Consider the following 27,683-nt stretch of genomic DNA (forward strand, 5'->3'; position numbering starts at 1 on the left):
GTTGTGTTAACATGAGATGGCTTTATTAAAATGTGCAAAAATAATGCTGTAAACGTTGTTTCAGTCATTTTCTCCTGGCATTTTTTATGTCGATTTCACAATACAACATGCAAAACTGAATTCCTGATCAACTTATCTTGAATCTAAGGCAATACAAATGTTCTGGTTTGCTTCTCTATGATTGTTTTTAACAAACAAATATAGTAAAAGCAGCAACGGTTAATGATTGGTCAAATAATGAGTCAGGTGCCATTCATATGCTTTCATCATATCAGCAGTTTCAAATGGTTGAAGACAGTACAACTAAGATGAAGTTCCTGTTTTTTTGGAAAAGAAATACGTAAAACAGATCTTACCTCTCTTTTTATTCCCATTGCCCTCATGTAGTCACTATGCTGCATATACATCTAGGTATTCAGTCTGTTCTGAAAATGATTTATCCTAAACAGTAAAGGACAAGCATGGTCTTCATTGGAATGGTGGCCAAATCTGCAGCACACACTTTTGTCCACCAGGAGGAGTTATCAGAGAGGACTGGCAGCCTCTTTCTTAATGAACAGGCTCAAGCAATAAAGATTTTTCCGTTACACCAATATTCTGAAGACCATAATGTACAAAACCTTTTCATGGTGTAATTAGAGCCGCCACATACCATCATTCAACAGATGCCCTGTCAGGTTAAAGGGCTGATGGAAATTCAAGTCATTCCCAGATTTTTTATGTGTGTGGGTGCAGGTGGTTCTGCCTAAATGAGGGTTGTTTTAAAATAACAGTGTACAAGGGCAACAGTCAGTGAGGAAGTCTGGCTTATCCTTGGCACCTAACTATAACTGGCTTAAGATACAGAGACCTTCATCAATGTGTCATTCCCAGGTTGTATGCACATTTAAATGTAACTGGACAACAGTGTATCAAATTAGGGACATCAAATTATAATCAAGCTACTCTGCTTGATTCACACTTCCAAATTTTGAGATAAACATCTGAGCTTCAGGTGAACTTCCCCAGTATCACCTAGATAGACCAAACTGTCAGTCTATAGAGAGACTGACCGTTTGGAAAAAGAATAATAATAGAAGAATTCACATCCTTTCTATGCCTTTCACACTGATATAAATCACTCTGAGACCTGTGCTATTATTTTACAAGGAATCTAAATTTGTTTCTTCATGTAATACCAGAATTTCCATCTCTTAGTTTTTGTATCAATTATGAGCTGAAACTCCAAATCAAAGGTCAAAAGTTTAAAGTAACAAAAAATGGTCTTTTCTCAAGTTCATGTTTGTAGAATTGAGGAAATGTTCATAAATACGCATAGCAGAACTTCTAAATAAAACAAGATGTCTGCGGTGGTTGTTAATCCTCCTTCGGTTCAAGTGGTTTGATTGAAGAACACTCAGAGGATAGCCTTCCAAAAGAGATGTCACAGCTCACCTGTGTAGAAACAAAGCCAGACTTTACTCCGTACTTGTTAAGGATAAGCTATATACGGTGGCCAAGAGAGCTCAATATGCTGCAACTGAAGAAAACACATGCAAATGGAAAAACACCAGCAAATAAAGATAACCAACACATGTGCTGCAAATACTGCAACACAACAAAAAACAGAGACGCACAACAAATACTCACAATACAACTAAATACAGAAACGCGCTGCAAATACTTACAATGCACATACGATCAGGATGTTAAACAAAAAAAACCCCTCACCTTTCAGGTCATCGACGAGTGTGACATAGTGACGAGTAGACATTGAACAATAAAAATGTCACGGCCAGGTTCGTCACTCGTGAGTATTTGCAGCGCGTTTCTGTATTTGGTTGTGTTGTGAGTATTTAATGAGCGTTTCTGTATTTAGTTGTGTTGTGAGTATTTGCAGCGCGGTTCTGTATTTGGTTGTGTAATGAGTATTTGCAGCATGTTTTTGTATTTAGTTGTGTTTTGAGTATTTGCAGCACGTTTCTGTATTTAGTTGTGTTGTGAGTATTTGCAGCACGTTTCTGTATTTGGTGAGTATTGCAGCGTGTTTCTTATTTGGATGTGTTGTCAAACTGATGAAGATGTTATCTTAATTGGCTGGTGTTTTTTTCTATTTGCATGTGTTTTCTTCAGTTGAATCGCATTAAGCTTTGTGCTATTTGCAGCGCATTTCTGTATTTAGTTGTGTTGTGAGTATTTGCAGCGTGTTTCTATATTAAGTTGTGTTGTGAGTATTCACATCGCATTTATATTTAGTTGTATTGTGAGTATTTGCAGTGCGTTTCTGAATTTTGTAGCGTTGTGAGTATTTGCAGCATCTTCCTGTATTTAGTTGTGTTGTGAGTATTTGCAGCGCATTTCTGTATTTAGTTGTGTTGTAAGTATTTGCAGTGCGTTTCTGTATTTAGTTGTGTTGTGAGTTTTCGCAGTGCGTTTCTGTATTTAGTTGTGTTGTGAGTATTTGCAGCGCATTTCTGTATTTAGTTGTGTTGTGAGTATTTGCAGCGTGTTTCTATATTAAGTTGTGTTGTGAGTATTCACATCGCATTTATATTTAGTTGTATTGTGAGTATTTGCAGTGCGTTTCTGAATTTTGTAGCGTTGTGAGTATTTGCAGCATCTTCCTGTATTTAGTTGTGTTGTGAGTATTTGCAGCGCATTTCTGTATTTAGTTGTGTTGTGAGTATTTGCAGTGCGTTTCTGTATTTAGTTATGTTGTGAGTTTTCGCAGTGCGTTTCTGTATTTGGTGAGTATTGCAGCGTGTTTCTGTATTTAGTTGTGTAATGAGTATTTGCAGCATGTTTCTGTATTTAGTTGTGTTGTGAGTATTTGCAGCGTGTTTCTGTATTTAGTTGTGTTGTGAGTTTTCGCAGTGCGTTTCTGTATTTGGTGAGTATTGCAGCGTGTTTCTTATTTGGATGTGTTGTCAAACTGATGAAGATGTTATCTTAATTGGCTGGTGTTTTTTTCTATTTGCATGTGTTTTCTTCAGTTGAATCGCATTAAGCTTTGTGCTATTTGCAGCGCATTTCTGTATTTAGTTGTGTTGTGAGTATTTGCAGCGCATTTCTGTATTTAGTTATGTTGTGAGTATTTGCAGCGTGTTTCTATATTAAGTTGTGTTGTGAGTATTCACATCGCATTTATATTTAGTTGTATTGTGAGTATTTGCAGTGCGTTTCTGAATTTTGTAGCGTTGTGAGTATTTGCAGCATCTTCCTGTATTTAGTTGTGTTGTGAGTATTTGCAGCGCATTTCTGTATTTAGTTGTGTTGTAAGTATTTGCAGTGCGTTTCTGTATTTAGTTGTGTTGTGAGTTTTCGCAGTGCGTTTCTGTATTTAGTTGTGTTGTGAGTATTTGCAGCGCATTTCTGTATTTAGTTGTGTTGTGAGTATTTGCAGCGTGTTTCTATATTAAGTTGTGTTGTGAGTATTCACATCGCATTTATATTTAGTTGTATTGTGAGTATTTGCAGTGCGTTTCTGAATTTTGTAGCGTTGTGAGTATTTGCAGCATCTTCCTGTATTTAGTTGTGTTGTGAGTATTTGCAGCGCATTTCTGTATTTAGTTGTGTTGTGAGTATTTGCAGTGCGTTTCTGTATTTAGTTATGTTGTGAGTTTTCGCAGTGCGTTTCTGTATTTGGTGAGTATTGCAGCGTGTTTCTGTATTTAGTTGTGTAATGAGTATTTGCAGCATGTTTCTGTATTTAGTTGTGTTGTGAGTATTTGCAGCGTGTTTCTGTATTTAGTTGTGTTGTGAGTTTTCGCAGTGCGTTTCTGTATTTGGTGAGTATTGCAGCGTGTTTCTTATTTGGATGTGTTGTCAAACTGATGAAGATGTTATCTTAATTGGCTGGTGTTTTTTTCTATTTGCATGTGTTTTCTTCAGTTGAATCGCATTAAGCTTTGTGCTATTTGCAGCGCATTTCTGTATTTAGTTGTGTTGTGAGTATTTGCAGCGCATTTCTGTATTTAGTTATGTTGTGAGTATTTGCAGCGTGTTTCTATATTAAGTTGTGTTGTGAGTATTCACATCGCATTTATATTTAGTTGTATTGTGAGTATTTGCAGTGCGTTTCTGAATTTTGTAGCGTTGTGAGTATTTGCAGCAAGTTTCTGTATTTAGTTGTGTTGTGAGTATTTGCAGTGCGTTTCTGTATTTAGTTGTGTTGTGAGTTTTCGCAGTGCGTTTCTGTATTTGGTGAGTATTGCAGCGTGTTTCTTATTTGGATGTGTTGTCAAACTGATGAAGATGTTATCTTAATTGGCTGGTGTTTTTTTCTATTTGCATGTGTTTTCTTCAGTTGAATCGCATTAAGCTTTGTGCTATTTGCAGCGCATTTCTGTATTTAGTTGTGTTGTGAGTATTTGCAGCGCGTTTCTATATTTAGTTGTGTTGTGAGTATTTGCAGCATCTTCCTGTATTTAGTTGTGTTGTGAGTATTTGCAGTGCATTTCTGTATTTAGTTGTGTTGTGAGTATTTGCAGCGCGTTTCTATATTAAGTTGTGTTGTGAGTATTTGCAGTGCGTTTCTGAATTTTGTAGCGTTGTGAGTATTTGCAGCATCTTCCTGTATTTAGTTGTGTTGTGAGAATTTGCAGCGCATTTCTGTATTTAGTTGTGTTGTGAGTATTTGCAGTGCGTTTCTGAATTTTGTAGCGTTGTGAGTATTTGCAGCATCTTCCTGTATTTAGTTGTGTTGTGAGTATTTGCAGCAAGTTTCTGTATTTAGTTGTGTTGTGAGTATTTGCAGCGCGTTTCTGTATTTAGTTGTGTTGTGAGTTTTCGCAGTGCGTTTCTGTATTTGGTGAGTATTGCAGCGTGTTTCTTATTTGGATGTGTTGTCAAACTGATGAAGATGTTATCTTAATTGGCTGGTGTTTTTTTCTATTTGCATGTGTTTTCTTCAGTTGAATCGCATTAAGCTTTGTGCTATTTGCAGCGCATTTCTGTATTTAGTTGTGTTGTGAGTATTTGCAGCGCGTTTCTATATTAAGTTGTGTTGTGAGTATTCACATCACATTTATATTTAGTTGTGTTGTGAGTATTTGCAGTGCGTTTCTTAAATTTGTAGCATTGTGAGTATTTGCAGCATCTTCCTGTATTTAGTTGTGTTGTGTGTATTTGCAGCACGTTTCTATATTTAGTTGCGTTGTGAGTAATTGCAGTGCGTTTCTGTAATTGAAATTGAGAGTTAATTTCAAGATAATTACAAAGAAATGGTAAGCAACACACTGAATTGTAAACATAATTTTGAAGCAGAAAGATTGAAATAGTTTTTCTTGTAAAACGTACTCTAATAATCTGTTTGTAAACAACTTGGGAAAAAAAAATGTTGTACAGTGTACCTGTGGTCCAGTCTACGGCGATGTAGCGCCTGTGTGAGCAGCTCAGAGGTGCTTTGGAAGGAGCGTCCCAGCTCGTCTAGCTTCTGCTCCATGGAGATGATTCGCTGTTCAAGCTCATGATATGAGCTGTTCCAGTTTGCACTCAGATCACACATGATCATCTGCATCTGTTTGAGGACAAAGTCCATTTCCAGACAATATCCTTTTCTTAGATTTGCTACAGCTGTATTTCACGAGTGTAAGCACATAGGTATAATAAGACACTGGACATTTGGTCATTTTCTTACTCATTTCTCACAAAAAAATTGGGAGGTACAATCTCTGGAAGATGACTGTCAAAGTCTTGTTTTTCTTTTTATGTGCACAGCCAGACACTGTCAGACATTAAGGTAGTTTTTAAAGAGATTTTTATGGTTTCACAGAACATTTATATGTCTGGGTTAGGTGAATGCCTCTTTATTAGGGCAAACAGACCTAGACACCAGTCCGATGTATGTCTTGACTTACCTTCGAAAGATCCACCATCTCACTGGCATAGTCCCTTATCTTCCTCTGCTTCAACCGCAAGTGACGAAATCTAGTTGTAGACAAAGACATGCGTTCACTTACATTCATCGCCTGGTACAATGGTTTTAAAGGAACTCTAGTCAGCTGGGTTTCTCTATGTTGGAGATCTCAATCCTCTAATAACCATAGAATGCAAAAAGGGGGCAAAATGACCAAGGGTGTGGTGTTTCTTCAATAATCCTTTAATTGCTTAATATTCCATGTATTCTTCATAAATCTTGCATGTGAGCCTCAGTAATGTCATTTACATGTGCTGGTCATAGGTTCATAAAACATATAGCCTAATACAATTTTTGTATAAAATTGTTTGTAAAAGGGGTCAAAATAGTGTTATTTTTGTATTATTTATATACTATTGATATTAGTATATAGTATATTATTATAGAATATATTAAATTTGAATTAGCTTTCATTTTTTATATTTTAATTTTATAGATTTTTTTCTCTTTTTTTAGGTTTTCTTTTTTTATGCTTTAATTCATTTTTATTATAGACCTGTATGCATTTCTTACAGACTGGTACTTTTTTTTACTGTAAGTTTTGTTAATAATATTTAATTTATTGACACCCTGAATTTGTCAAAATGTTGTGACTACCTTTTCATATTTTGTGTTAAAAAAGACAAATCTATATTTGTAAAAGGGTCAGTGTATGTAGTGTAGTGTAGTCAAAAAAGTTTAAATTAAATTTCTCACATAGACATACGTTAGTTATATTTAGAATTAATTGCACTTAATGTAATTTTTCATTGTATATGTACTGTACATGTTAAGCAAACAAACATTTCTGTACAATGAAGATGAAAACAGGTAATTTTAATCCCCTTTATGCATTCATGTCTTTTGGGTCTTTTTGCGGTTAAATTCAAGATCTTCTTTTTTAACCTCTGGTAATGAATGTTTGTGTATTTCCTGACATTTGTTGATGTCGGGTTTTGCAACAGGCTGACTGGCAGATGTCTCTGAATATGTTGTGTCCCAAAAAAAGCAAAACGGAAACCAGTTATTGTAGGGGAAACATCAGCAACTACCAAAGCATGCAGACATGACCAGCGACCGTGTGTCATGGAAGCAAAAAGGAAACACACCAAAAAGCACAAACCAGAATGACCTCCGTACTATTTAGCGGTCTGCTTGCTGGCATGCCGTTTTAGCTGTCACTGCAGCACCCACTTTCTTTCCCGAATATTCTTGGTGATTCTGCTAACTGTAAAACAGGAAGTCAGAAATCCCTCCACCCCTTACAGCCACATAACTCACACACAGAACATTCTAAGAGCCAGAATCCTGTAGTCATTAACAATGCTAAATTCTGGTGTAGATTCACACATCACAGCTTCTCTTGCACTGTTCATAAAGGAACTACAGCCAAAGAGCCCTCTCCCCAAAACCAGCCCTTATCTGCAGGAAGATGTGAGGACATACTGTAAACAAGTGGTCAACAACCAGCCGAGAGATGAGGAACTGCAATTCTTGTAACGACCACAAAATAAACAACCGCAAGAACACATAGTATGCTTTGCACTGCATAACGTGATCTTTGTGAAACTGACTTGTCATGTATGATTTTATAGAAAATGACCAAGTGGAATATGAGCAGTTCCCTCAAAGCAATGAAGCAATGTCCTACCCCAGTGTCCATAGAGTTTAAATAGTAAAATAGTCCAGGTGATGGTCCAGATTGGTGAACTATTGCATGATTATTTTTATATAAGCATTATCATATCTTATGTTTAATTCATTAAACATATTATACATTTCATCTACTCATGTGCAGGAAATGGCTTTGATGAAGCATATTCTAGCATACATATTGAAGTTTATAACTAGGTTCTTTATAAAGAACTAGTGTGTGTGTATGTATATATATATATATATTAATCATTTTGTATAGCAATTTTGTTTATTTTATAAAAAGGAACATAATTAGTATATCGAGGGGTGAGAACCAGAGGGGCGTAAGTGACATTTGGGGGAAATATATATATAATTTGAAGTTATTTATTAGAAGCCAAAACACTTAACATAGAACATAAGCCAGTTAGTGCCAAAAGGGCATAACTGCAATGTATTGTGGGTAAAGCCTGGATAGCACATGAGTCAAAATGCCTGACACCACGTGTAAGCCCGGTAGGTCAACCATGAAAAGAAAACTGTTTTTAACTGCTGAAGATGTATTATTAAGCTTATTTCGTGACAAAAAGCTGGATGATGGAGTAAATGCAAATATCCAGACGTCTCTTATTATTATTATTATTATTACATTATCATATTGAATAAAATAGCCAATTTGTTGTTACAAATAGCTGATTTAATCATTTTCATAAATTTCATCTTTTTCATTTTAAATGTCAAATCAAAGACTTTTGTGTAATGAATTAACATTTATATTCATTTAGCAGAAGCTTTTGTTCTAGCGAATTACAAATTAGAATATAATAATAGAGTATTCTAATAGAAATCCTTTGTAAAATTATAAATGTCTTTATTATTATTAATATTAAATACATTTATAATGTTACAAAGGATTTTATTACAAATCAATTATGTTTTGTTGGCAGAAAATCAAGTGGCTGCGCCGCACAAAAGACGATTCAAAAGGTATTCAGTTCAAATATGAACTATCTGACCAAGCATTTAAAAAGCTTGAAGTTGGAAAACAGGAGACCTGGTTATCATGGAATGGAACCTAAATAGTTATACAGATGTCCACCATGGGATCACTGCCGTGAAAAAGAAAGACTTACTTACACTGTGCACAAATGGCAGTATCCCGCAGTCTTATATGGACATCTACCAGGCATTACAAGTCAGCCAGTCAGAGTAGGCTACTATCTCATATACAAATCCATCTCAAATGTTCTTTAAGACACAGATTGTTTTTGTTTTGTTGTCATGTCCTCAATATTCAGTAACCTATTTCATATGCTCACTGTTCTGGAACCTATACTTTCAGTTGGTATGGCAAAATGTTCTTAATTAGCTGTTAATAATAATTATTCATGCAATTCATTACTTCAGTATCATTAAGTTAATGGTATTTGCTATCATATTGTTTTATTATTACAAAGGTATCTGTAAAGGCTTTTCAATTGCCCATTTGGCCAAATTAAGTGGCTGGGATTACTATTTTTGTCAAATTTATCACTTTCAATTAACTAATTTGATGTAAGGACATTTTATGTGATATTTTACTTGATCACAATAGATTGTTATTTCCTTTAAACTCATTAATGTAATGCTTTGTTCATATTGTCATCAGATGCATGTGACTTTTTTTTTATATATAAAAAAAAAAAAAAAGTTTAAATAGTGTTTCATAAGTATACTGTCATCCAAAGATTGAAATCAGTACACAAAGTCAGATCAAACTATGGTAATTTGTTTTGTTTTGGCCCTCCTGTTAAGTTGGTGAAATGTCACTTACACATACTAAGCCAGTTAGTGCCAAAAGGGCATAACTGCACTGTATTGTGGGTAAAGCCTATGGATTGCAATAGCAAATAGAAATAGCAGATAGCAAAAAATGAAAATGTCTATAGTGAATCTCTCTCATGATGTCTACTGGTTGAATGCACACTGTAGTGGATCACTCACACACGGATAGCCTCCAGAAGGCATCTCTGATGATGTCGATGCTCTCCGCTGTTGTCCTTTGTCTGGGTGGTGCGATGCAGTAGCCAACATTCTCTTAGCACATCGGCTGCTGCGTGCCGGATCTGCGCCACAGAGAGTATGATTTCAATAATAAGTAATCCATCTATCATAACTATACAATGATACTCTATTGACAGTCTGCAGGCCATTCCTTAAGTAAACAGTTGCATGTTTAAATTGTTCAGCAGATAAAATACTGAAACTACTGTAAACATTGCTGGCCATTAAATTACACCCGGTAACAGTAATATGATGATTGTGATGTGTAAATGACAAAATACAACACATCAGAGAATTACTAGAAAATTTGGACAGGATATAAGGAAACTGGTGCGGTTTATTAAAGAAGTGGCCTTGATGGAAACAAACATGGAAAGATGGGAACGGAAGGATAAGTATTGGTTATTTTGAGGGTGATTTGAGGATGAGAATAGCTATCTTAAAGTTATATATGGGTTATGGGCGGTCAAGGGCTTTCTTTTTGAATCACACATTTCTCTACTTTCTTTGATTCTATTATTGTCTCTGTGTCTTCCTGTTGAAGACCTGCTCATGATGATGTCACAACCTCCTTGTGCATTTGTGGTTATTATTAGTGTCCAACTGTGTCCAGATGTCTTCCTTTAAAGTATCATCAAGGTAAATCATAGCAGGATCTGATGAGTTGGACCTATGGCACGCCACACACACACACACACACACACATGCGCGTGTCAACACAACAAAACACCCTGTGACAGGAAATGGCTTTTGCCAAGTTGAAAGCACAGGTCCGGACCTTTATGAATATGTTGAAGGAATATTCTGGACTCAGTTGAATTTAGCAGTTGAATAATACCCACTTGTCCCTCCTTTTGTTAATATTATTTAATTAAAATTGGTTTAAAGTGAGGCAATTATACTAGAAATGAATGTGGCCAATATATAAACGTTAAAATACTATATATATAGTCAACATTTGAAGTGGATCAAAAAGGTTCATCAAAGTTGTCCTAAGACAAGAACGGGTATTGTTCAGAATTCATGTATAACTTTGATGAAAGGTTTTGATCCACTTCAGATGAAATGAACTTATATATAAAAATCTAACATTTTAAAAGTTGTTAAATATTTTTATGCTTATAAATGTTAACTTTTTCAATTGTTCAAAAGTATTTTGTGTCAGCTTCCCATATAGATCATTTTGAAAATGAGGGACAAGCTAAAATAAAAAAAAATTGTAATCGATTAAGCTTAAACCCCAGAATATTCCTTTAAGAACTTGCTGTCAGCGGTGGGAAACGATCTAATGTAATTTTCAGAAACACCTGTCAATTCTTGCCCCCCTTTTGTTGAAGCTCTAACCATTTACCATCTTCCTCAATGCATTTATTTTGGGGTCTCTCCTCCTTCCTCTGATAAGCAAACAGATGGATCCTGTTAGAGGAGCGCAAGCCACCCTGAGCATCAAGACTTTCTCTCCTCCACTCTTTCCCAGTGCATACGCTAAGGCTCACTCACAGGACACACATCAGTGCATCTTATTTCCTGTCTGCAGTTAAACTTCTCATGGACTAACACAAGTTCTTTTCCTGACAGGGACCTGATTGTTTCCTCCCTTTGACGCCTTTTGTCGGCTATTAAGAGCTCAGCGGCCGTCTCTGCCTGGCCGTCCTAAGCATTTTCCCACACTGTGCTGCTGTTTGGAATTCCCTATTTAAGGAAAAAATAATATTATAAAAAGCCTCAGAAATCATAACACACGTTCAATGCGGAAAATAATGCTGCTTCCATCCATGCCTCTGCATCCTCCGGGTCACTGCTTTTTATGCTTCTCATCCGCAACAGAGATACTGTATGTATTTAAAGATTAAGTTAAGCATTCCCAAATGGCTAAGCTAAGTCTAATGATCATTAACATGTTTTGTATGTGGTGGTCTGTGTGCTCACCCGCTTGGAGATCTGAATGTCCATCATGAAGAAATGCACATGTTTCTCCCCTTTGTTAAGTGCCAATTTCTTAGTCATGACTGCTACCAACATAGCAGTACATGCCACACCCTGACAACAAACACACAGACATGAGCATGGTTACCATCTGTCTCATTATCCCAAACATATACTCAGACATAAAATATTCAGACTTAATGATATTCAGATATTCTTTGTAACAAGTGTATAAATAATTGTTGGCGGGATGGAATATAATGGTATTTATTTTATTCAAATCAGTTTCAAAATTTCGAAAGATTTTCCAAAATAAATGAATAAAACAAAACATAAACAAAAGTATTACATGGAAGATCATTATAAAAAAAGTGTGTGTCTCTATGAGGAATGTATGGAAGCTTGTTTCCGCCACAGAATAAAAAATAAAAAAGGTAATTGCGACTTTTATCTATAGAGAGTCACAATTGCGAGTTATAAAGTCACAACTGCGTGATATAAAGTCGCAATTGCGGGTTATAAAGTCAGAATTATGAGATATAAAGTCGCAATTGCGGGTTATAAAGTCAGAATTGTGAGATATAAACTCGCAATTGCAATTGTGACTTTATATCACGCAATTCTGACTTTATATCTCGCAAAATAAAGTTCTCGTAAAAAATGTTTTATTCTGTGACGGAAACGAGATTCCATAGAATGTTTCCATGTAATTTTACACTAAACAGTTCATTTACCTGAGCTCCTTAATTTGTTGCATTAGAGAAAAAAATAATTGAGAGATAAAGAAAGGGAGACAGAGAGAGAGAGCCAGTTAGTTGTCATGGAAAGAAATAATAGTTAGCTAGCAATAATTTAATCAGTTCGCTTTAAGGTTGCTTCACGGTATTGACTAAAAGGGCTGAAAACACAAAGGCCTACAGTTTTTTCCATAGTTGATTATTCACAGCAGTCAAGGAATATGGTAAAGTATAATCACAGAACTCCCCTTAGTCAATCATCTCAGTAAGCCAGAATTAATCAATTCAACGAGCAAAATCTTTAATACAACCATATTTTTTCACAAGAGTTTCTCCCTCAATGCTCTTTTACTCAGCTGGCAGACGATGTGAATTCCTGAGTGTTATATTCTAAAATATGGGAGATACACATTAATCTTTTGAACTGTCCCCACCCTATAAGCAGAATTGTCTGGAATTCATGCAAGATGCAAAAAGATACACTACTATAAAAAATTGTATTAGTATTTTTTTTCTTGTTTTTTCTAAAAAATAAAATAAAATAAAATGTTTTAACATATTTAAACCAAGATTACTTGGGACGCAAAACGGCATAAGATTTTAGGAAATGTTTTCAGAGAATATATATTGAATTAAGTTTATTACACAATTGGCTGTTTTCTTATTGTTTGTTATTGTTTTCTAGCTCATTAGAATTAATGAGGTTTAAGCTTAAAGCAAGATAAAAAAAATAATTAGTCATTTATAACCAGAGCAATTAAAAAAAAAAAAAAAAAAAAAACACTAAATTGCGTAATTATATTTATCTTTTGGGGAATAAGAAAAATACTGATTAATAAATATATCAATTAGACTTTTTTTTTTTTTTTTGCAGTGCAGGTATGCAAGGCAAACACACAGACGCTCCTTCATACTTCCAGTTAATGGGTAACAGGTGATGATGGAAGCTGATCATACCATTGGAAAGTCGTTAAAGTCTCGTCTTTATGTGGAGAAAGTGATAGGAGGCTTTTACATGAGGCAACCAGTCATGTTGAACACTACGTTTGAATGAACTACAGGTGAGAGGCAATCCCTAATGAACTGTTGGTATACTGTTCCAACTGGATTAGGAAACTTTTTTTTTTCTGGTTTTCCAAGTCTTAGGCACAGGTTGGCACACCCTCCTGATCTAGTGGCGCCAAATGCTATAAACCACCTAAAAATGGCAATGGTGGAAAGTTTTCCCTAAAAAAAGGGGAAAGCTTATAAAAACACTGAGCGAGGGAGAGAAAGAAGAGTGAAGGATTATTTTCCACTGTGTCAGGGAGGTGTCTGGCTTTGGCTTTAGCCCCATGCTCCTGTCGTGTGAGCCCCATGCTCCTATCCTGCCGGCTTATCTGCCCTGATCGGAAATGAGGGATGGAGAGAAGAGAAGGGCGGACAGTCCGGTGCAGATGCAGCTGCCTGAGTCAGAGAATGGCTGGAAACCCAACACTCAGGAACATACACCACAAATTCCCAACACATACTGGCACAGGCTCTTACGTCACTGTAAACATTCGCTACACCGTTACAATAAGGTTCCTTTTGTTAACATTGATTAATAACGAAGAATACTTCTAAAGGATTATTAATCTCGGTTAATGTAAATTTCAAAATTTAGTAATACATTATTAAAATCAACATCGGTTGATATTATTTAATGGACCTAAGCTAACATGAACTAACAAAGACAGTTGTATTTTTATTTACTAACATTAACAATGATTAATTAATACTGTAACAAATGTATTTCTTACTTAATTAATGTTAGTGAATGCACTAATTAATGTTACCTTAACCAAAATTACCTTATTTTAAACTACTTCAATTTTAATTATATAATAAAAACTATATTTAATACTTATATTAATATTTAAAAAATAATAATATTATATAATAAGCTTCTTGTTGTAAACTTTTGACATGAAATTCATATGTATCGTCTATATTTTCAGTCATTCGGTCTGAAATGATCTTGTACGGGTGTAACCAAAGTACTTGGTTTACAGACAAAACAATCTGTGTATCGTATTGCTAAATCGTTCCCTCCCTGCTCCCTCCTTCACTTACTGAACTCTATGTTCAGATACACCCCGATGCACACAAACCCTGAGAGTTTATATTTAATCCATTTTTTAAAACCTTCATAATGCCTTAAAGATATGATTTCAACATTATCCAACATAAAACAAATTGAAAAAAATATATGATTGGATATTTGTTAAAATGCAACGCATTCATTCAGATCACCTCTCAATACTTGGTTCGGAGTAATTTCAACCTAGAGTCCTTTGCACCATGACCTCGAGCCAATCGAGCCAATAAAGTTAGAGCTTATTTAGAGATATCAGCCGAATGGCTAAGTGCAGGCGCTAGCGGATCCAAGGTTGTATCTCGTAAATTACCCCACTAATAATGCCCAGAATGGTACTAAACTTCTACAGTAGTACAAATAGGTTCTGTACTCATAAAACGAGGCATTGGAAAGTTTGTAAGTACATCAGGAGTTTATTTAAATAACACTTGCTTGATGGCTTATGTTACCGCTAACCCGGACGTCGAGGTCACTTCTGTGATTTGGGGAAAAGCCCGTAAAAGTCCTGGCAGAAAGTGATGCATAAGGATGTAGTATAACAATGCCCCAGTTCCAGGAATGCACTAATATTTTGTTGGTAGTAGCAGTTTGCAACAATTATTAGTTAACACTAAGTTGTCAACACTTGTGAGTTCCTTACACTTGTGAGTTTTGCAAAGGACTTTTACGGGAAAAAAAGCTTCTGGGGGGGTGTTCAACTCAAGGACATGGTGCAAAGGACCCTAAGTTGAAATTACTCTGAACCATCCCTTTAATCATGACTGAACAGCCTCTGTATGTGAGATGTCACAGAACATGATTCTATTTAAAATTATAAACTGTCAGCACAGCATCGTAGTCAGACCCCAGTGTCTCTGTCAGGAAGGGTGGAAGAACAGCTGTAACTGTAAAAAAATGTGTCAAGTTGGACGTGGATCTCATAACTCAGTCACAACGCTTTATGTGTGATAAAGCAGAAGGTGCGACAACTACAGACACTTATTTATTTTAAAAAAAGAGGTGTGTGCCATTTAGGAGGCAAACAACTTACAAACAACATAACCGCTTGCTTGTTTTTAAGAAAACCGTAATTCATTTATTGAATAACTGTAATGTTCACATTATTCATGTTCACATGAACAATGATTAAGTGAATATGTAAATGTAATGAATCTGAAGTAACACAGTTTCTGGTTCGTTTTGAATAGGACATAACCAAAAGCGACTCGCATGGAGTGAGCTGTAAACGGCTCTGAACGATTCACAGACAGTGATGGTTCAAAGAACTAGTTCACAAGGGAGTTTGTGAATCTTTTTGATCGTTTTTCACGACATCACGGCTCGTGCTGTGTTTGTTGCTGTGACAATATATCATATTCATGGTATGCAGATATAGCTGACTAAACCCCATAGACACACAAATTATTGTCCCATTTACGACTAGTCGTAGTCGGGAGACCTATAATGTGTTCAGCTAACAAAGCATGTGGTTACAAAGTCATATGATAATGCTAAACATATTCTATTACTTTATTAAACCAAAGATATGGAGCTCATTGAATAATTAGTACTCTTTGTCTTTTACTTAACATGTTTAATGCTCTAACAAATACCGCACTTTCATAAATAAAACAAAAGCAAATTATGTTGTATTTTTTGCATTTGTCTCATAATAAATTATATTTACCATGACGCCTGTGAAGAGACACACCAACTTCCCACAGCTGGTGTGAGGGGACACATCTCCATAGCCCACTGTGAGGAAGGTGATAGCTATGAGCCACAGTGCTGTGTCCATGCCACCTGTCTCGACCTGCTTCTGCCTATAGGTGGAGACAGAGAGCAGCTGTGTAAATAACTCAGAACAAAAGAAAAACTCACAACATCTTCTTAAACTGAACGAAAAGACAACACTGTTAATGAATGACTCAATAGAATGTTTTGTTTGAAATTTGACATTGAAAAATGAGTTCTGAGTGCAGAAGAACAACATGTTTGTTCCTGAAATAAATCTTTTTGTAACAAATGACCACAACTCAAATTGACCATCAACATCAGAATCAGCATGATAACACTTGATGAGCTGTAACGAGTCAAGCAAGAGGAAGCGAATGAAAAAACGATAATAAATACTGTTGCATATGTGTTTTTCTTTACTAGTAATTGCACGTTCTGTATACCTTTCACACAGCCGCAGCATCCAAGCAGCGGAGAGCCAGAAGAACATAATGAAGACCAGCAGCGTTCGGGCCGGATACTTGTTCATTAACACCTTGAGCACAAAGCGGAAGCTGAAGTTGATGTTGTTGAGGGAGCCGATGCTCCTGTAAGAGGCGCTGAGGAGCACCTTGCTGTGTAACAGGACGGCTCTGTGCACGAGATACAGTCTCAGGAACATGAGGGCCGACAGCAGCAGCTCCACATCGAGCATGACTTCTTTGTGACTGGAGGACAAGCAGAGGGGGGTAGAGGAATTTTGCTCCGGTTTCCCCCCAAGTCTGCCCCCCATATCTGGCCTCAGGTAGATGGCCACAGGATGGATAGCACAGACAATGAGCTCCAGGGAGATGCCAAGCACTCGGTTACTGGTCATGGCAATCCGCCAGTCCACCTGGTTGTGGTCAATGATGAAAAGCTTGAAGAAAGGAAAGAAAAACAGAGGCAGGATGTGTATCAACAAGAGAATCACTTGATTGATCTCATAAGGAAGCAGTGATTAACAAAGTATGGCAAAGACGAGAAAGTGAGCAAGACGTTCTTGATTCACTGTGAGAACAGTGCCAAAATAAACACAGCCCTGCCCTCCCTGATAGGACGTCCAGCTGTAAACTGTTTTACTTGTGAAGGACAAGTGTGTCAGTGAAACTACTCAAAACCATAAATCACAAGTGAATGCCTCATTAATTACATGACACAAAAAATATCAAACATGACTTTAGTGCTGAAAATGAGTAACACCATATTAATCAACAGCCGTCTTGATTACATCAGACAGTTTGAAAAGTACATGGACCAGAATTTGGTTGTAAGTGTACAACCGCTACACTTATTTTACCAGTTCCAGCTGTTGTAAAATCTGAAAAAGTTTGTCTGTTAAATTAATAGATTTAACCATTTTAAAGTAAATAATAGTAAAAAATGGCACAAAAAAAAGGAACATTCATAATAGGCCTACTTGAACTGCACCAAATATGCAGCATAATTAACTGTAACATAAATGATCATACCTTAATCTAATCACAATAGTGTAAAGGATAGTCAGTGTTTCTATGTTCTTTGTATGTTTGGGTGGGTTTTCACGTTTAGTGTCCTAGTTTTCAGTTCAGGCGCGTTCGACTTCGGCTGTGACTGGATGTAATCGATCGGCGAGAGTCGGGGAGGAGGTGAACACGGAGACGTGAAGTCGGACACTTTCTGTTTCCCGTTGTGACGCTTGGATACTTTATCACAGCTGTAGGGCTGAGCAAATATGGGCAGAACTCTTTACTGCCTTAGTACTTCAAAAAGCCTTTTAAAGGTATACATGTGAATTAAACATGGCACAATGGCCTTCATCATCACAGTATGCTAATGCCGATCTAGTGCAAGGGATTTCATCACTATGCTGATTGAGGGCTGTTGGGACACTCCGGGCAATATGTCATATTTGGTCTCATCTGACAGCTTATAAACTGAAATTAATGGTGGTGAACTTAATAGAGGTATTAAAGTATCCTGTACAATCTAGGTACTATTGGTTAAACGTGCATTGAGGAGAATAAATTATGTTAATGTTCTTCTCCCCCTCTTGATCTCAACCCATTTGCCTCATCTTTTGGTTTCCTATCGGTCGGTTTCGGTGTTGGTATTCCACTCATGTTTAACAATGCTTTGCTCAGGGGATAAGAAGGAAAGGTAACTGATGATAGGAGAAAGGTTTTAACCACGCCACTCCCGCGCACCGGTACGTAACCTCATACTATGAGAAAGGCTTTTACGGCCTTGTTTTGCACAACAGTGCATTATTTGTTACAACTAAGTTTTCTATACAGTATGTTGTTCCATTCTACTGTCTGTATATTTAAACGTAACTTAATAAATAACTTTGCCTGCTTTAAAGGCTTTGAGAATCTTTCCTTTTATCACTGATGATGCTTAAAGCTAAAGTGATTATAACTTTCGTTATCTAAACGTTCAGGTTAAATAAATCCTACGGTTTCCTATCAGTTCTAAGAAAGACCTTTACCTTTAAAGAATAAGAGGTTAACAACAACTTTAATGGAGTCAGATTAATTATATTGGAGTCAGATAAATATTTGAATTATACACGTCATCCTTCAACTGCCTTTTGTTGTGGTTACTGGTTCAAAATAGCAGCGTAAGCTTCCAGCCTTACACAGCTCAAGTTAAATAAATGCAATATTTGTCAAATAGGCCTACACAGATGTTTCAGAAACATTTTCATTTAGTACTTCATGTACTGCTTAATACAGAGTCTGTTTGTACGATAATAAAGTTCAACATAAGCCGACTCTATTTAAATACCAATAAAGCGGGGTCTACGTTTTTTATCCGTTTTATTTTTTGATAAACATGACACAATATAACATCGCGACTACATAAAAATAGCTTTTACTGTTATAAAAATACAGATTTGTGAGTGGAACTGAAGGTCAGAATAAACAAGAAACACAGGGGGTCGTTGTCATGCGGTGAATCTGGCCAATTGTGGAACAGCTGTATCGTCATTTCTTGAGAAGCTGCGCTGGCTGATCCAGGTAAATGTGTGCAACTGTAGAGCCCCATTCCTATATTTTGCCTGGGGCCCTCAAATCAATAATTCCATCCCTTTATATATATATATATATATATATATATATATATATATATATATATATATATATATATATATATATATATACAGTGCTATGCATACGTTTAGACACCCATGCTAAAGTTGACTAAAAAGAGGAATAAAAAATCATCTTTTGGAAATTGAACTTAATGCCTTCATTTAAAAAATTAGGGAAAATCCAACCTTTAAGGACACCAATTTTCTTTGTGAATGAATAATGTATCGTAAATAAATAAATGTTCTTCCTTACAATACAGGGTGCATAAGTCTGGACACCCCTATGTTAAATTCCCATAGAGGCAGGCAGATTTTTATTTTTAAGTATTTTTTTTTTTTTTTTTTTTAGGATACTATGCATCCTGATAAAGTTCCCTTGGCCTTTGGAATTAAAATAGCCCCACATCGTCACATAGCCTTCACCATACCTAGAGATTGGCATGGAGTACTTTCCATAAGATCATCTCTCAATGCAAATCAAACCAGCTATTAGGCTAACTGAAATAAAACCATGCCAATCTCTAGGTATGGTGAATGCTATGTGATGATGTGGGGCTATTTTAATTCCAAAGGCCAAGGGAACTTTATCAGGATGCATAGTATCCTAAAAAATTTTTTAAAAAAAATACTTAAAAATAAAAATCTGCCTGCCTCTATGGGAATTTAACATAGGGGTGTCCAAACTTATGCACCCTGTATTTTAAGGAAGAACATTTATTTATTTACGATACATTATTCATTCACAAAGAAAATTGGTGTCCTTAAAGGTTGGATTTTTCCAATTTTTTTAAATTAAGGCATTAAGTTCAATTTCCAAAAGATGATTTTTTATTCCTCTTTTTAGTCAACTTTAGCATGGGTGTCTAAACTTATGCATAGCACTGTATATATATATATATATAAAACAGAACTGCATGCATATTGCGGAAGAACATCGGAGCTCCTTCTCTCTGTTTATGTCTATGGCGAGTCACGCAGGTACTGGGCTAGTCCGCAGTGGTACGACCCAAACCAGTCTAAAATAGTCAGAATATAAACACTTATTGTAGGTGTATCGTAATGATTCAGGATAAGACAAAAACACGATTTGGAAAATAGATTCATGATGTACTTGCTTATATTTAAAAAAAAAATCGCTTATATAGAAATTTATAGAAATTTTGTACATTTTGAACACAACAAAAAGTTACGGACTGCGGCTTAAAGGATATTTTTTGCCTTTTGCACACTACTGATAACACATGCAACACATGGTTGCATAAGTTCCTGCTTTGATAGGAATTGCAACTGAAAGAATTAACAATACTCAACAGTGACTTTGAGTAGTCTTTCTTTGAAAACTCCAAAATATGGAAACATTTTTATTTTATGATATAAAATAGATTAGCCCATATGAAATCCTGTATATTTTTTGCTACAGACAGAGATTTTGTCCCTTGAATGAGGCCTTTACAGTGACGATGACGGGTGCGATATGAGTCCCATGGGAACACAGTTAAGGGTTTGCCAGGCACAGGGAATAGGGTGGGGGTTGGGGTGAATTGAGGGAGATGTGAGATCATGTAAAAGCAGGTGATGCTTGGCAGAGTGGGCTGATGGAGACATGTGCTGAGGTACTTAAGACTAGCAGGGGGCTTTTAGCCAAATGACATGCTTTCTCAAAGTACATCAGATTTTGTTTATTTGACACAGACGTTTATTTGACACACATTTTTTGAAGACCCTATCATCTATCACCCCTTTTTTTACATTCTCATTTATCCTGTTTTATCTTCCTCAATTCTTCTGTTCCTCTTCTTTTTTGCTTTCATTTAAGTTCCTTTAACCAAATGAGTCACACAAAGAAACAAATAGTGAAGTGTAACTGACTTGTCTGTACCCATTTTTTTTTACTTTAAAAACCCTGAGGTCCCTTTGGCCCCCATATTGCTGACTCAGTGTGAGGAGTTCAGATAAGCCCCACCTGCTCCTCACACTTCCCTTCTTATCTCTACACTGCACTTGTAGATGCTGTGAAACGTTTTCTGAATTTGACACTGTTCAAATTTACTCAGGTTTCTTTAACTGGCCTCCATAAATGTTATTTCTTGTTTAACCTAATGTGACATACACCACAGTTAGAAACTGTCACACAACCAAATGAGTATTTTCCAGTATAAAGTTGAGTTAGTTATGGTTAAAGGAATAGTTCACGTCAAAATTAAAATTCTGTCATCATTTACTCACCCTCAAGTTGTTTCAAACCTGTATGAATTTCTCTCTTCTGCTGAACACAAAGGAAGATATTTTGAATCGGTAACCAGACAGTTGATGTACCCCACTGACTTCCAAAGAAATACTATATTGCACATGCAATATCTGAGTGAACGCATAGCCATGAGACCACTGTATATTGAAAGTGTGCGTCCAGTTTTGTGCTCAAGTGAATCCGCCTGCAAGCGGAGAAATTTGTGCTCGTGCATTACATGGATGTGTTCTTGCGTTACAATAATGTGCTCTCAACACTTGTCATTTAGAAACTGCCTCAAATGAACTATAAAGACGAGTAGAAAGTCGTGTCTAAATGCTGCGTACGCGAGCGTTGCCCCATGACGCCTCTAAGCGCATTGCCACCCTTTGCCTATGCCAGGATTAAGGGTAGGAATCTTTGAATGTATTGGGTTACACTATTAATCCTGTACTTTAACAACTCTCATTGGGATATGACATTACATATCATAAGATAAACATATCCCATCTGTGTGAAGTCTCATATGTATCTTATTGCTAGCAAGACTTTTATGCCATACGTGTGTGCTCATATGGTCTCTTTTGAAGCAGTCAAGATAACATCAAGAGGCATTTTATTCAAATAAGTGACACCGCAATAGTAGAAACGGAGCTGACAATAAATGAGGTTGAAAGTTCACCCAAAAATGAAAATCCTGACTGAAAATTCAAATTGTTTATGAAAGTCAATGTTCATTGTATGGACAAACAATGATCTTTTGTTTTCCACAGAACAAAATGAGTCATACGCGTTTGGATCTTGGGTGTGTAAATCATGATAGAATTGTCATTTTTGGGTGACTGTCCCTTTAAGAGTAATATCTTCAGACATTAAGAGAGGCAATTCAACGGATTCAGATTGGACAAAAACACTCACTCTGATGTCTTTATAATGGAAGGCGATGATGAGAATGAGCAGACACCCAGTGGAGAAACTGATGAGACCGTTTATGGAGAGGGCATATATGGATCCCTGGAGAGAACAGACAAAACACAGAGAATGACAGTGAATTATGCTATACAGGTTACAGTGTGGTACTATTTGTCAATGTGAGAACTGAACATGTTTACTTAAATACAAAAGATATACATTTAATAACTATACTAGCCTAAAGTTAAAGTATTTCACTGTAGTTTCTGCTGTTTAATCATTACATGTCACGTATGATGCAGGTGCTTTCTTTGTAGAACACGATCAACAATTTAACATTTTTCTAATCTTATTCAAGATCGGATGTTTTTTTGACAGCAAAAGGAAGATTGTTTTGCTTTGTTTTGTTTGTTATGTGGGGAGGATAAGATGTGAAAATCGGCATCAAGCTTATATGCCATTAGAGGTCAAAACTCAAATCCATTATGCAAACTGGTGCTAATTATGCACTAAATGATGTGGAAAGATGCAATATGACCTTAGGCAGTGTGAGCAACACAAAAGGGAGGGAGACAAAATGTGGAAAAACTTGCATAAATAGCCAATTTTCCTGCATAACCTGTTTTCCAAGAGAATGGTGGGCTTAAATAAATGATCGTGCCTGGAAGATCGTTCTGTTAGCATGTGGTCCTTCTCCATACAAATGCCACTAAAATGCCATAAAACAAATAATATGCATTGCTATGCAAATTCAAGAACAAATCTCATTACATTTCCAGAAGAAAATGGGCAAAAATTACATCATTATTCCCATTCTGAAAAAAATTCTAGTAGATATTTCCATTTTCTGAGCAGTTTTAAATTCAAAAATACTGCATTTACAAACATATTACCCTGAAAAATGTGGTTACTGTAAAAAACTTAAATACATTGTGTTACATCAACAAAACTTTCAGAGTTGGATCAGGTAGAAAAAGCTCCTTAAGGTAGCAGCCACTTTTTACAGTGTAAGTACTAAAGAGATACCTTTAAATCGCAGAGGGTGACCTAAAAACCGAAGAGAATCCCACCACTTTTGTGTTTGTTTGGAGCTTGTTGTACACTTCGGGTTTCTTTGGAAGAAAAGCATCTGCTAAATGACCAACAGGATATCTGATGTCCTGCTTTAGGTGTAATTCTGTGAGTCATCTCTGTGGCCAACAGATCATGTTATGCACTAAAGTTGAGCCAGTTTACGGCGTATACTGATAAAGATATCAACTGCGAATTTAACAATACGAGAAAACAGATTTCATAGGGAAAAATCTAGCATAGATCAGGTATATAACTCAAGTGGAAACTTTCATTGTAGCTTATATCACCAATCAATGAATGCTTTTGGTTGTATAAAGACTTGGAAACTTCTTGAACACAGTTCAGCTCATTTTGTCTAAACCTACATAACCGTGATAAGCATCTATAGAAACAATTTATAGATACTGAATAAAGTTGCTTTGTTGGAATGGATTGCACATATAGTGTTATAAAAGCTATTCACAAATATTGTTTTTTGAAGAAAAAAAGAATGATTTCTTTTGTGTAGTGTTCATGTTAATGTGTATGAATGCAACAGCAACATTGAGGAAACAGTAGGTAAAGCTTACGGGGGTAGAGTTGAAGTTTGTTTTGACCGCTCCAACCACCACGGTATGTGGACAGGATAACACGTGAAAATCAGCATAGTGCTTATGTCCCGTTTGAGGTCAACACTTAAATCCATTATTCAAACAGGCGCTAATTATGCACTAAATGGTGTGGAAAGATGCAATAGGCAGTCTGAGCAGCACAAAGGGAGGGGGGACAAAATGTGGAAAAACTTGCATAAATAGCTGCTTTTCCTGTATAATTTGGTTTCCATGAGAATGGTAAGTCGTCACGGTTGCAGAAGTAGGCTATGCTTTGGAGGTGCAAATTAATTCTTTCTCTAAATTGTCTAATATATATATATATATATATATATATATATATATATGTTTTAGGGAGTATGACCAAAAAATAATTGTAGGAAACTTCCTACAGCAAATCAAGAAAACAATGATTAGTTGTCAGTCAGGATGTAAAAACTCTTCAGTCACTTATGTTGACCAATTTCAGGGTGAGACTGCAAATAGATTAATATAGAGATTATGTGTTATGTAGCCTAATCAACATTGTTTTATCATTTAAAAAAAAATACTAGGTTTAAAGGTTTAAATGTAGAACATGTAGAAGCTTTATAATGTTATTAATCATAAATTACTTTTGTTTGAATTTTCTATTGGACACACGTTACACTGTAAATATGAGTAAAGAGTTGTTTTTAAAATAAGGTGATGTTTTCACAATAATATAAAGTAGGCCTACATTTAATGCATTCTTCAAAGCAGTGTTTTCATACTTTTATCAAAAAGAAATCACGACAAGATATAGTAATTCATTTTTTAAATGCATTTTTAAAAAATCCAAAATATATGTGTTTATATCGTATATAAAAACTTCATAATCATGCATTTCTGTAGCTCAGACAGTATTAGAGCATGGTGCCAGCGACGCCAAGGTCATAGGTTCAAATCTCAAGGAATGCATGAACGGATACAATGCAAACTCAGAATGCACTGTAATTTGCTTTGGCTAAAATTTCCTGCTAAATGTCAGACAATAAAAATACTACTTTGGGACACAACAGGTAATAAGTGACTGCAGAGCACAGACTAACTGATTCCCTGTGTTAATTGGACCTCACTGACCAACAGGTCATTTTGTGTGCCAAAGTTGAGATGGACTATTTGGGGATGCGTTTTGATAAAGACATCAGCTCTGAATTTAACAGGGGCGGTTTTACATGGGAACTCTTGTTGCGTTGTGCTTTATCTGTATGTTCTGTTTTCAACTTAACATTATTAATGCTATTATTAATCTCTTTCTTGTGAAGATATAAACATATATGACCAAACAGACCTGCTATATAAAAGTCAAGATTATCATTTAGAGATGTTTCCTCTTTTGATCAACCTGCTACCCTGGGAATATGACTTGTCAAGTATCTTAAAAATGTCCATCATGTGCTGACATTTCAATTGTTAAAAGTCAAAACTAGATTTAATAGGTATATCACTAAATCAACCCAGGTTGGAATAGTACATTAAGGTAATAACATTTATCCACTTTTTACAGTGTAACGCATAAAGCCATTTATCTTTAAGATATTACTTGAGAAACGACATTTTAGTTCCCTACTACAACTAAAGTTGAATATTCCAGCCATGCGTAATTTTGGAACTTTTTAGACCTGTTTTCTTTCTTTTCTTTCTTTTTTTTTTTACGCCTAAATAAATTACTCCAAATAACTAAGAAAATAATTTTCTTTTTAAATCTGGGTGATATTTCCTCTTATTAAATATAATTTTACCCTTCAAAGTCGTCCATCCATAAATTGCACCGCTTGTCTCAAGCGCGCTACCGTTACCAGTATTTAATTATAGCTGTATACTTACTGGTTGATACACTACTGGGCACAGCTCAGCATGTAATACCATCAGCAGAATGCCTAACAACGCGGTTCCCAGTGCCCACGCGCAGAGGCGCTTCTTGTCCTCCAAAAGGAACTTTCTGTCACGCAGTCTGTAAAGATTTCCCCCCTCGATCGGACTGAGTCTTTTCCCCGTGTGAGAGAGCGGTACTCTTATCTCCGTCGTCTCTCCGTTATGGTTGACAAGCCCATCACAGTTTCTGCCATCCACCTTGGTGTCCAAGTGCGCGAGGCGAGCGGTCATCTCCATAGCGCGCTCTTGTCTTCAGTCCACACAGACCTCAGTCGCCTTGTTCTCCATCCTATCCTTCCCCCTCTCCAACCAAAATTTCGGAAGGCATAGCACGTTGGACTCGAGCAGTATTAAGAAGCACAAAGTGAAGTGCGCGCTCCTACCTGCGATCTTTCACTCACACTGTACGCGCCTCAACATTTGACTGCAGCCACACGGGTCTGTGGGTAGGCACTCTGAAACTCTTCACTATGAAGTAGCGCTCTTACGTATGCTGTGGATGGACAACAGCAACTTCATCTTGAAGTAGTGTTGCCTCATATATGATGATTGTGACATACATTTATTCTTTGTTTGTTGCAATCGTAATGTTTTCCCCTCAAAAAATCTGTCGTTCTCAAGTTTGGCAAAGTTTTATATAGGCCTACATTAGGCTAAGAGTTAGCTACAGTTCAAGATCATGGCAACATGCGACTAAAAGGAAGTTATGGGAATTATATGAAGCTCCAAACAAATCACCATACACTGTCAAGTGTTAGAATTAATTTTTGAATCTCATATTTGTTCTCTCAGCAAAGCTATAAATACATTCAACATAGCCACTGGGTACCTCTAGTGGGAGACTTGTAGTAGTGCAAGACTAAATGTTTCTTTAACTGCCTAGTGCTCTAATTACACCAAGCCAGACGTTTTAAAAATTATTTTAGAGGTATTTGTTTTGGGGTCGCAGACTATTCCCGCGTGACGCAAATTGTCATTTGGTGCCTTTTCTGTTAACAAAATATATTTTTGTTAGGTAAGTTTGTAACGAAGTCTACAAGCTAATTGTAGCGTTTTGTGTTTGTTTGTTCAAGTTTAGAGTTTGTTTTTGATCTGTTTTGCTCATTTCTGTGTTTCTATGTTGGTTTTCAGTTTGTTAACTAGTTCAGTTAACTCTCACTTTCCCAGCCTGTTTGTCACCATGGTCACTGATTAGTTTAGTTCTGTTCAAGTGTGTTTAGTTCATTAGCCCCTCTCGTTTGCTGTCTATTTAAGGCCTGCGTTTTTTCAGTTCTCGGCCAGTTCTACTTTAAGTTGGTTGTTCAGTTCCTGATCCTTGTTCCTGTGATTCTGTTTTGTGAAGTTTTGAGTTTATTTCTAAATTAAGACTGCTGCACTTAGATCCTGTTTCATGTCTGCTGCAACTGCAACGCTAACACTAATACTTACAGCATTTGACATTTGTTAGTGTACCGTCCAATAGTGATTGTAACGGAAAGCGTAAACCCAGCAAACACATTTACATTGTGGCAACGTCTGTGGCACGTTGCATTTCTGCTATGGCAACGTCGCTGTCTACGTGCTCGCAACATTGTAACAACGTAGAATTGTAAGATGTGACAGGGCTGTAGCAACGTTGCTACGCGACATTCAGCAACATTTTTAATTAGTCATATGTTATATAATTATATACTTTTTAAATATTGTTTATCCTTATTATTATTTATGGGCCTAACAGTAAATGCATTATAATCAACACCTGCAAGTGTACCCTTTGAAGAGTAAAAATGACATAGAAGGTTAGCTAATTCAACTTTATTAAAACTGCATATGGTAATCAAATTGCACTTCCAAAAGTCA

The 27,683-nt window shown here is 36.2% G+C and overlaps 1 protein-coding gene across 1 annotated transcript; it reads right to left on the minus strand.

The window, feature by feature from the left end:
* Position 1: 1 nt before the first annotated feature.
* kcnn4 (potassium intermediate/small conductance calcium-activated channel, subfamily N, member 4) lies at positions 2 to 26,321 on the minus strand. Its single transcript, XM_084386008.1, has 9 exons — positions 25,797 to 26,321; positions 22,291 to 22,386; positions 16,495 to 16,949; positions 16,002 to 16,137; positions 11,483 to 11,593; positions 9,494 to 9,615; positions 5,838 to 5,907; positions 5,331 to 5,497; positions 2 to 1,434 (listed from the first exon to the last, which is right to left on the minus strand). Exons 1-9 carry the CDS (start codon positions 26,079 to 26,081, stop codon positions 1,431 to 1,433), a joined length of 1,446 nt encoding a protein of 481 aa, XP_084242134.1. The 5' UTR covers positions 26,082 to 26,321; the 3' UTR covers positions 2 to 1,430.
* Between the last annotated feature and the right edge of the window lie 1,362 nt (positions 26,322 to 27,683).

This window comes from Rutilus rutilus, assembly GCF_951802725.1.
Source record: "Rutilus rutilus genome assembly, chromosome: 17".
NCBI classification, from domain to species: domain Eukaryota; kingdom Metazoa; phylum Chordata; class Actinopteri; order Cypriniformes; family Leuciscidae; genus Rutilus; species Rutilus rutilus.